At 28.6% G+C, this 11,563-nt stretch overlaps 1 protein-coding gene across 1 annotated transcript; it reads left to right on the plus strand.

Moving 5' to 3' along the window:
* Positions 1-1,406: 1,406 nt before the first annotated feature.
* On the plus strand, positions 1,407-2,103 carry LOC125841969 (14 kDa proline-rich protein DC2.15-like). Its single transcript, XM_049521157.1, has one exon. It carries the CDS (start codon positions 1,446-1,448, stop codon positions 1,845-1,847), a length of 402 nt encoding a protein of 133 aa, XP_049377114.1. The 5' UTR covers positions 1,407-1,445; the 3' UTR covers positions 1,848-2,103.
* The last annotated feature ends 9,460 nt before the right edge of the window (positions 2,104-11,563 follow it).

Below are 11,563 nucleotides of genomic sequence, written 5' to 3' on the forward strand. Positions count from 1 at the left end.
GTATAAATATTATAATTTTCTGGTTAATTCAGGAAGTTCGGATGAATCTACGTTAACCCAAAACTGGCTATGCCATTGTCCTTAGGGGTTGTTCAATTGATTAGAGTTATGTATGTATAAGTTATGAATGAAGTAGTTATAAGGGAGTTCATGTATTGTTTTATGTCTATATCAGTTACGCAAAATTTAGTTATTCTACCTTCTGTCTTGTATAGAATAAAACATAAAAAATTTCATTATTACTTAAACAAATATTAGTCATGCGGATTTCTAAATTCCAAATTAATACCATGTTAATTTTATACATTAATGACTTACCTCCTAAGCTATTAAACATAATACGTATTACTTATACAAAATTTAATACCTTCCTAACTCACTTTCAGATGAGCTAACAAATTACCCAATAATGATATATGGTGCTTAAAGAAAGGTGGGTAATTAGTGGAAATTAGTAAGGTTGCAAACTTTATTTAGTTTGGGTTACCAACACCTTGTAACAACCTCCAAATACCAACACTCACAATGACAGAAGAAGGCTAATTGTTGAATCAATAACTAAAATATTAAGGGGAATTTTTTAATTTTTTTTTAAAAAAAATGGGGTAAGAGAAAGGGAAATGAAAAAGAGAATTATAAGATGAAAAATCGAACTCATAGTTTAGGTAGCCAATCAACTAAGCTAAGATTCCCCGATTAAGGGAAATTATAGAATCATAGAAGAAGGATGAGAAACAGAACTCAAAAAAAGGGAATTGAGAGAGACAAAATTCGTCTAAGCATAACCACAACTCACATAACCGATATTAGTTAAATATTATTATAGAGAATGATTATTAACAAAGTCTGATTGTATATTGGCATAGTGAAGAATTTTAGTTGTTTACAAATTAATTTTACGTTTATAGCGTAATTGATCAAGAAATCTCACATCGGTCAATTATGGAATATGTGGTCTATTTATATGACTTGAAAAATCTTTTTCTCTTGAGTTAGCTTTTGAAATTGAGTTACGTTTAAAACCCATATTTCTTTGCATGGTACATATTAGAACTGGACTCATATCTCAATTCGCGATCACAATGTTGAACCCCATATTACAATTATTCACACTAGAAATGTCCAGCCTTAAACGTGAGGAAGGTGCTGAAGTAGTCTCACATCGATCAATAATGAGATGAGTAATAATCTTTTTATCTGTCTTGATTAATATATTTTCATAACCTTTTGAACTTATTTTGAAGTTGAGTCAGACCTAAGATCCATTTCATGACTTACCCTTAATTATAATAAGCCCAAGACATAAGAATAAAAACTAAAAGAAAAGAAACACTCATTCAACAAATAGGTTATCCCTTCACATTTTCCAATCTATAAATACCCTCTACTTCTAACACAACTATGCACTCATCACTTAACCAAAAACCAAAACAAAAAAAACCACAATGGCTTCCAAACACATTTTCCCTAGTCTTGCTATTTTCCTTTGCTTTAACCTTTTCTTTGCCTTAGTTTCTAGTTGTGGCACTTGTCCTAAACCTAAACCAAAACCAAAGCCATCATGCCCACCACCACCTTATTATCCTAAAGAAACTTGTCCAATTGATACACTTAAGTTAGGTGTTTGTGCTGATGTTCTTGGATTAGTAAATGTTATTGTTGGCTCACCACCAGTAACTCCATGTTGTAGTCTTCTTTCTGGACTTGCTAATGCTGAAGCTGCTATTTGTCTTTGCACTGCTCTTAAGGCTAATATTTTGGGGATTAACCTTAATCTCCCTATTTCACTTAGTTTGCTTCTTAATGTTTGCTCTAAAGAAGCTCCTGCTGGCTTCCAATGCTCTTAATTAATTGATTTGTCAAAGATTAAATCAAGTTTGTCCTTTGAGGTTGAGGGGTGTGAAGACATTATATTAATTTACTTTGAGATGGTAATTGGTTGGTTTCATTTGAAGATTATTGTAATATCTAAGTATTTGAAGTTCCTTAAGTATAAATATGTGTTGATATGTGGCATGTTCAACTTTATGTTGTATGATTCTTATTGTTACTTATTATATAGTGTACTTTGAGTTGAAAATTTAATTTCCATCAAGTGTGAGAATGAGTTTTTTTTTCAATCATTAAATTAATCAGAGATTTTGAGTTCAAATCTCGAAAAAAGTTCATGGCAAGGGCTATTTCAACTTGATATGTTCTGCACGATATGTACTTAAATCAATTGAAACAATAAATTTTGTTTTACTGAATTGCTTCAAACTAAAAATAATTATTTTTTAATTTGTAGATATTGCATTTTTGAGTTTACTCTCATTCCCTCTTAAGTGATTTGCCTTTTTAATTTGTTTCAAAACAAGTGAATTTTATTATTTTAAGAAGCCAAGAAGGTATTAGTCTCTTCTTTTTTTTTTTCCAAAAAATCATCATATTAAAGAGTCTTTTAGTAAATTTTCATTTTGTTTTTTTTACTACTATACTTAAAAACTGTTAAGTCAAACATGAGCCGGAAATATCTTTTTTCTATTTATTTATTTTTGCTTGAGGAAGTTATTATGACTCATTTTAATTTATTAAGGTAATGAGCTACATAAAGGATATTAATTTCATTATATGATGCTAATATAAATTCATTAGATTGAAATGTCTCTCCGTGTCTAGTTTTTTGGCCTTGACAAATCCATCGATCAAGGGACATATGCCGATCTAATGATAAAGTTATATCCATTTTACTAAAGTCTACGCGACCAACTTTATGTAGTTTCAATTGGCTTGTCATTATTTTTTGTCCACTCATTGAATCTCTATTAACAACGTAACTAGCTAGCTTCTAGTACCATTTCTTATTGAAAATATATTTTTGGGATTATGACATTGTAGTATGTTTCGAGTGATTTTCACCATCGAGTTATTAAGTATTTAATTGCGTCCAATCAATGTCAATATCATTCTTGGAAAATGTAATAATGTAGTAAATTAAAGCAGAAACTATAGAACCAACTTTCTTTTTTCTAAAATGACTTTTTCTATATTTCTGTATTATCGTTTGTCACTAGGGACACCTAACGCCAATACAACATAATCAGATGTGACAATAATAATGCCTACTGCGTGCCAACCTTTCACGGTGTCAAATGGTGGGTTGAATTGAAATAAAGCCTGTTAAAATAGATAGATCTAATAAATAAGCAGGCCATTAATTAACTTGCTCAACAGTTATTTGAGTTGAAATCGGTTTAAAATTAAATCATAACTTAATTCATCCTTATTTTATGACTGTAAAACATATCGAATAAAACAATATCTTTTTAAAAAATGTTTAGACAAAAATTCTCATGTGGCAATATTTGAACTGCATATATATCAATCTAGCTTTCAAATGTGCTGATTTAAAGTGAGTTGAAATACTATGTTGGAGGCTTGGAAGGTACTTGAAATGAAGAGTTTAATCTCACAAATGCTAAAATAAAAACACAAGGCTCCACTTTAAAGACTACTGAAGAAGGGAGAAAAAAATTATGTATATAAAGATGTTATAATTCTTAAAACATAAGCCCTCATAAGTAGTTATAACTAATTAAGAAGAATAAGAAGATTTTTTTTACATTAAAAGTATTTTTGTAACAATCATTATAAGCGTTTTATTGTTGATATATACTCCCTCGGTCCATTTTTAATTGTCATGTTGCATTTTTCGAAAGTCAATTTGACTAATTTTCAAAATTAAATTAGATTATTGATTTGATATTTTAAACAAAAAATTTAGATATTCAAAAATTATAAGAAAATTACTATAAATTTCAATTTTTTGCATATCAATATGATGAAAAATACATTGTAAAAGGTTAGTCAAAGCTATTATCGTTTGACTCTAAAAATAAAACTATGACAATTAAAAGTGGACGGAATAGATTGCTTGCGAAAAGAAGAATTCCTCCTGGGGTTTATCTTATAGTGTACATGCCTTTTGGATTCCATTTAATTGAGTTTTTAAGCTTCATATAACTATAGTTTTCAATTAAGCTTTGTTTTGTGTTTGGTTTTCTATCCTTTATTTTACTGTTCTTAGAGTTGAAATTTGGATATTTTTTGCATTTAGATATTGTAACAACATGTCAAAATCTAAACAGATTATAATTTTATGGACTGATTTTATCACCTTTGTTCACTCTACTGTAATTGATGTCTTTTACTTAGTCATATTTTTAGATACATATCACTTGATTCACTTTTAATCTTCTAATTAAAGGAAAACCATAAAATTTAAAAGAAATCTCCTATATTTTTTAAATTTGAGTCCTATCAACTTACAAAACATATAAATGAAACGAAGGGGAGTAGTTGTTTTTCTTTAAGCAAAACACTAACACCACAAAAGAAATGAGGAGAATTTTATTTCATATCTATTTCCTGTAAGAAATATACCATGTTAAGCAAACAACATATTGATCAGAATATAATATCACATTGGCAATGATTGATTTTAACATATAACTAGCATGGTTGTGATGCAGTGGTAATTGGATTTCTCCGCCCTTAAATAGAGGTCTGGGATTCTAGCTAGTTTTGAGTTTGGACATAATCTTATTGGGAGTGTCACCTTCAGAGCAATGCATGATTCAAATTTAATTGGGACTTCAATACAAGCTCCAAACATATTTGACTGGAAAAAGAAGAAGAGAAACTTATAGAAATCTCATTAGTTTAAGAGTTAATTACTTAGATACACGCTAGTTTGTAATATTATATATGAATCTTACCAGATTTTGGTGTGTCCAGATACATCTATCTCGGGATGCATGAGGTCAAAATTAAGGTATAATTTGTTCTAGATACACTATATCCAAGATTTGCATGTATTTGGGATACATACATAACAAATCTCGCTCTCCTCCCTCCCATGTCACTCTCGACTCTCCTATGTATCTGGTATTCCACATACATTCTAATCACACTAGCATATACATGTACTCCCTCCTTCCCTTTTTACTTGTCAAATTTTGACTTAGCATACCTATTAAGAAAACAATGATTGGTATAGTGAGTCTACCATTTTACCCCTAATAATTGATAGAGTCTTAAACATATTTACTCACTATATTTTTCAAAGACATTAACTCAATGTTAATAAGTTGAGGATATAATAATAGGAAGAAAATAATTGTCTTTCCTTGATTTGTCAAAATGACAAGTAAGAAGAAAANCACTCTCCACTCTCCTATGTATCTGGTATTCCAAATACATTCTAATCACACTAGCTTATACATGTACTCCTTCCTTCCCTTTTTACTTGTCAAATTTTGATTTGGCATACCTATTAAGAAAACAATTATTGGTATAGTGAGTCTACCATTTTACCCTTAATAATTGATGGAGTCTTAAACATATTTACTCACTATATTTTTCAAAGACATTAACTCAATGTTAATAAGTTGAGGATATAATAATAGGAAGAAAATAATTGTCTTTCCTTGATTTGTCAAAATGACAAGTAAGAAGAAAAATCAAATTAGGATATATTTGACTTGTAAATAGGGATGGAGGAAGTATCTAGTGTGATTCACATGTATCTGAAAGACATGACTATGTCGTTCGTTTTCCTCCCCATCTCGCTCGTCTCTCTCTATTTTAGTGTATCAGATAACAAAAATACATGTATCTAAGTGTGTCTACCTTAATATATGATTGGAAACTTTTGAATAATGATAAAATATATAATTATTTTGAAATATAGATAAAATTAATATATGTGATATGGATATATATCTAATAAGATAATTTTCTTTAAAATAAAAAAACTAACTTATAAACATTGATATGACTTAAAGATGCCCGTGACTCAATTTTGGATTCCTCCATGACCTATCATTCTCTACCTTTAATGCAAAATATCAGTAGTATACCACATATCAACCTTCTATTAAATCTAGGGGCGGAGCTTAAATATTAGATTTGTTATTTTCAATTTATTTATTTTTTTAAGAAAAAAGCTGTTTAGTTTCTATTTTCTAGTCAGACATTTACATAAACAATTTTTTTTAACGTAAATATAGATTTTACATCAAATTAGCTACTAATTTTGCCAAATCTATATATAATCAAAATACTAGTTATGTCCCTAATCATATACCAATGAAGTATCATTATAAATATGGAACCTGATTATAACGTATTTAAAATCTCTCTATAATCCATGTTACCTATGGGAAAAAAGGCACTATTGATCGTTAGCAGGAGAAAATAATAGAATACTACCTGCTTCTAAGGAAGACGTTTACTTTGTACTGCTCGAAAATCATATAGATCGAAATTTAGAGTGATATTAGAATGAAATGATTGGTGAGACTACAAGAAGTGACACTTCAAAAGAATGGACACATTTTTAGTGTGTTTGGATTGACATGGTCAAAGAAAAGATTCAAATCTCTGTCTTATTATTTTCACTAATTCATGCTTGTATGAATGAAAAGGAGTAATATATAATTCATACTTGTGTGTTTGGATTAATTACAAATATTTAGAATATATTTTGATTTTTTTATCATTGGAAAGTACATTAACATAAATATGAACATATAATACAGAGGAGGCAAAGTTCATGAACCCTACAAATGCTTATCGCATTGCACTTCTTATAAATTTCTCATAGTCTAATAGAGAGAGGGTAGGGAAGTGAGTTTCTTACCAAATTAAAAATATTTTTTAGCAGTAATTAATTAATGATAATATAATACCTTAATTGTCGCTAAATACATTTTTTTAGAAGTAATTTCTAGTGACAGTTACAGTTTAGCATTAACTAATATTGATCTCATGACAATTAACTAATATCGATAAAAGGTTTAATATTTAATATTATATTCTATGGGTACAAAATATTTTTGTTGTAGTGTCTCCTAATATTGCTATGTTTGAAAAGAAAATATTATTGCTATAGATGAATATTATGCTATAATAGCAATTCTATGAAATTATCCTCATTTTTACATGTTTTTCTAGTTTAAAGTTTTCTAATTTAATTTTACTACTTATCAATTTGATAAAAGTTAGAATTGAATCTCATGTTATTTGGGATAAGCTTATTTTTGAAAGCAGGACATTATGCTTAATATTATTTGATAGATTTCTTTCTTTTCCACCTTTTGTGTGTCGTCTATAGATTTATCTTGCAACTTTACAAGAAACATTTTTTAGGAGGTAAAACCGTAAAATTGATTCTTGACTTAATATATTTAATTTATATTAAAATAAATTTAAAATTATAAATAATGGGTTCGAATCCCAACTTTTATGAACTATTCAGTCCACTTCGGGCCAAATTTAAGCTCTTTTGTTGGGCCTCTATGTGGCAGCTCAATAACTGGGGGTTCCATGTGGGCCTCAAATTTCTTTTTTCTTGAGTTTGAATTTGAAACATAAAATATATATGTGCATATAACCTATTTTTTGACTTAATTTCTAAAGGGTAAAAGTAATAAATATATAGTAAGGTAATTTCATTTGCATTAAATATAACCAAATTTTTATTTATATAGAAAAATAGCCCAAAATTAGCAATATATGTACATGCAATAAAAATTGTTTTCAATAAAATAGTCATATGTATATGTGATGTATCAATATGTATATATATAACATTGTATAGATATTATATAAAGAGTAAATTTTAGGTTTAGAAAACATAAAATCATATTAGCGCTCTATAGCTACAGTTTTGCTATTTGCACTCCATAGCAAACTATTTTTGCTATGGAGCATCAGATCTGTATAAAAATTGCAGGCAACTTTGATTTGTATAAAATCGTAGGCATCTGATTTGTATAAATCACAACGATTTTTATAAATTAGGCATTTGTGTCTGTGAATATTGTGTTTGTATATGTGTATGTTCTTTGTGTTTGTATATTTGCATAAAATTTGAATTCGTATACAATTGAATCGAGTTAAAACAATTGTATTTGTATATCAAATATCTCTCTCTCGCTTTATACAAACACAAATTATACATTGTATTTTGTATAATTTGTGTTTGTATAAAGCGAGAAAGAGAGAAAGGCAAAAGAGAACTGGACAGGGGAAGATTTGTATTGTGTAATTATAAGTGTATAGGACGATGAGATATGTATTTGTATTTGTATATATAGTTTTCTCTCGCTTTATACAAACACAAACACAATTTATACATTTGTGTTTGTATAAAGTGAGAGGCGAGGGAGAGTGGCGAGCGAGATTTTCGGGAAGAGAGGCGAATGACAAAGTGTTTGCTACAGATTAGAATTAAATGAAACTGTGGTTATAGCATTTAATTTGAATTAATAGTTTGCTATTTTATACAATTTTCCCTTATATAAATAGGGTATACTCTTGTGTAGTTGACGCGATGTATAACTACATATCATAGACATATACACATCTATATACATTGTTGATACAATAAAGGATACATTACATATCAATTTTTTTTCAACCAATTCAAATCTCGTCTAAACAATCCCAAAATTCATATATGAGTTCTTCTCAATATTTTGAGTTTTTTTATATCGATTTTTAAAAAATCGGTCTTAAAACATAGAAAAAGAATAAGGAGAATAAGAAGGAGGAGGCGGAGAAGAAGAAGAGGAAGGGGAAGGTGAATATAAAAGCGCAAATTACACTTTACTTGCAATTGAAAAGTGTCAAATGATCATTATTGATAAATAACAATTGATAATGTGGTTATTTTGAGCAAAAAATTATGTTCAAAGGGTCATTTTTTACTTTATTATTTCATTTTAAGACTCGTTTTTGGACTCTTCTTTCATAATAAGCAATTGTCACTGTATAGTATATGAATGTTATCAGATCTCCTCTTTTGTACAATTCTGTAATAAGGTAGATTTTTCCAACCTTCAAGAGGTCTATGTCCTCGGATTCGCATGGATTTGGGATACACAGCAAATTTCGTTCACCTTTCTCGCTTCTTTTCCATCCCGTTCGTCACTCTCCCATGTCTCTAATATCCCAGGGATATACATGCGAATCACTCCAGCTACATGTATCTAATATGTATCTAGTGTGATTCGCATGTATCTAGGATACATACGAATCTCGTTGGCTTCCCTCCCCAATCTCGCTTGCCTCTCTCCCTATTTTTGTGTATCTGGTAGCAAAACACAAAAATACATGTATCTAAGTGTATTTTTTTCAATATATGGTAAGATACGTTATATTTTGAAAGTATAGGTAATAATAGTACATATACGATAGTGAAGTATGTGTAATTATGTAAAAAGTTCCCCTATAAATAAATATTTAAAATATAATATCCCTTCTCCTTTAATTTTGTGCTACGATTGACTCTGTAGACATTACATGCAAGTAGCACCTCTTCCATGTGTGTTTGAGATCCTTTACAAATGATCGATGCAAATTCAAGCATTTAGAAGTCAAATTAATTTAGCTTCCTTTTTACTCTTTCACATTGCTTTCCTTTGTGTTTAAGTGACGTAAGATTCGAGAAAGGATCGCATTTTAAGAAATATTATATAGATTATTTATTTTAATACAAATATTAATGATTATTTCTATGACTTAAATTGTGCTAAGACTCTCCTTATTTTCCTTTAGTGACGCAAAGATATTTTATTATGATTAATTGAGCCACTCTATTTTTAATATAAGAAGAATAACGTTGACTGTTATTAATATTATTATAAAAATAATAAACCAATCAACTGCAAAATGGTGTCTATTTCTAATAAAAAAAGAATTTAGTAACACGTCTTAAATACAAATGACTTGGTGTAACGTGTCTTATAAACCTTCTTTTTCCCTAAACCTTTTTTAATATTTTTTTTATTATGTTGAAATAAATAAAGTCAACGGTAACCTCATATATTCCCCTAACAAAATTTCCATCTTTATTTCCCTTTAATAGTGGAAGAGGACGAGATGTGTATTTACGTTTCAATTTACGTGATATATATTTTTTAGTTCATTTTAAAAAATGTTACTTTTTATATATTTTCTTTTCTCTAGCTTTAGGAAATACTACTTACAATTGAACCTGTAAAAGTTGAAAAATATAAATGAAATTAAAAATATATGTAATTCTTATTGGAGAAGTATAGAGCAAGGAAGTGAAAACAAGATGGGAAAGCATTAGACTTTGAATTTACACTAGGTAAGATCCATTAAATATGATTTTTTTTTTTTATTTCAAAGTCAAATTCAAAACTTTTAATTAAATAGTTCATTTATGCAAACACCCTTTTTAATATTACTATTTAGATTTTTTCATATATTTTAATTTTTTTTTACAAATAATAGCCCTTGAAAAGTACCTTTCAGATGTTAGACTCGATCAATCTTTGCCCATATATTCTCAACCTTACATATAAAACATTTATCTATCATCTAACGTTTGAATAACTTTCAAAATATTAGAACATGATCTAATATTTCCGCACAAAATTTTTAACTCACTCAAAAAGATTCTTTAGATCATAATAAGATCCATAAGTCGTAAGAAAAACAAAAAGATGATCATCTACTAAATAGCCATCCCAAAAAAAGGACTAAAAGTACAACCGGTGAAATTTATTGTGGTATATCTATCTCATCATAAACCTCGATAGTCAGAACCATTGTTAATGTTGCCTATGAAATGTCTTCCCTCTTTTGTTTAATGTGTTTGGGACAGCTTCTTGTCATCATTAATGTTTTGATTAACTTAATCAATTATATATCTCATCAAATTATTAATGATTAATTACATAGATTAACATATGTGTATTCAAATCAAAGTAAAAAAACTGAAGATCTTGTCTAAACTAATTAATGACCAATGCCCACTAGCTAAATAGGTGTAAGAAAAAGCAACTCGAAAAAAAAATAAGGTACACTTTGAATTGAACTCGGTAAATATACCAATAAAGTAAAAAAACCTTATCAGTGTAAGGATAATTAGATAGAAATTAAATTGAAGAAATGTAGTAATTGGGCTCTTGGAATCCAAGTATTAATTTTTATGTGCTAAATTAATAAGAAGAATTTTGGTTGGTAATTAGTGATGATATTAAGCTAGACAGGTCTATTTGGAGTCCTCCTGTGATAATTATCATTTTCTAATGCACTTGCCCAACTGGTTGATATGGTCATTTTCAACAAAGAAATTGTAGTACTGTACTTGAAAAAAAAAATTAAGATAGATAAAAGTACAAATTTCAATATAATATAAGAAAATCGTAATAGTTTAGTCAGTTGACTATCTGAAATTTTACCTTATTGATAAGTAAGGATTCGATATTTCACCTTGTAATCTCCTCCACCTTTCCCCTTCCCCTACCCTCGTTTTGAAAAATAACACACAAAAAAAACAATTTTCAATACAAATAAAACGAATAGACTCAAAAAAATAAATTATGATTATGGTGTCTGAATTAGCTTTCCCCCACTTTGACTAATTTCATAGGATACATATTATCTTCCATCAGCAACAGTTATTAGGTAACTCTGTTACCAAATGAAATATGCTTATATTATTCAAAATAATTTAAATATACCCTACATTTCATGAGTGCACTCG

The sequence above is a fragment of the Solanum stenotomum genome, chromosome 10 (genome assembly GCF_019186545.1).
Source record: "Solanum stenotomum isolate F172 chromosome 10, ASM1918654v1, whole genome shotgun sequence".
Classification (NCBI taxonomy): Eukaryota; Viridiplantae; Streptophyta; class Magnoliopsida; order Solanales; family Solanaceae; genus Solanum; species Solanum stenotomum.

Coding starts and splice junctions, on each gene's coding strand:
- LOC125841969 (XM_049521157.1), top strand. CDS start 1,446: ATGGCTTCCAAACACATTTTCCCTAGTCTTGCTATTTTCCTTTGCTTT.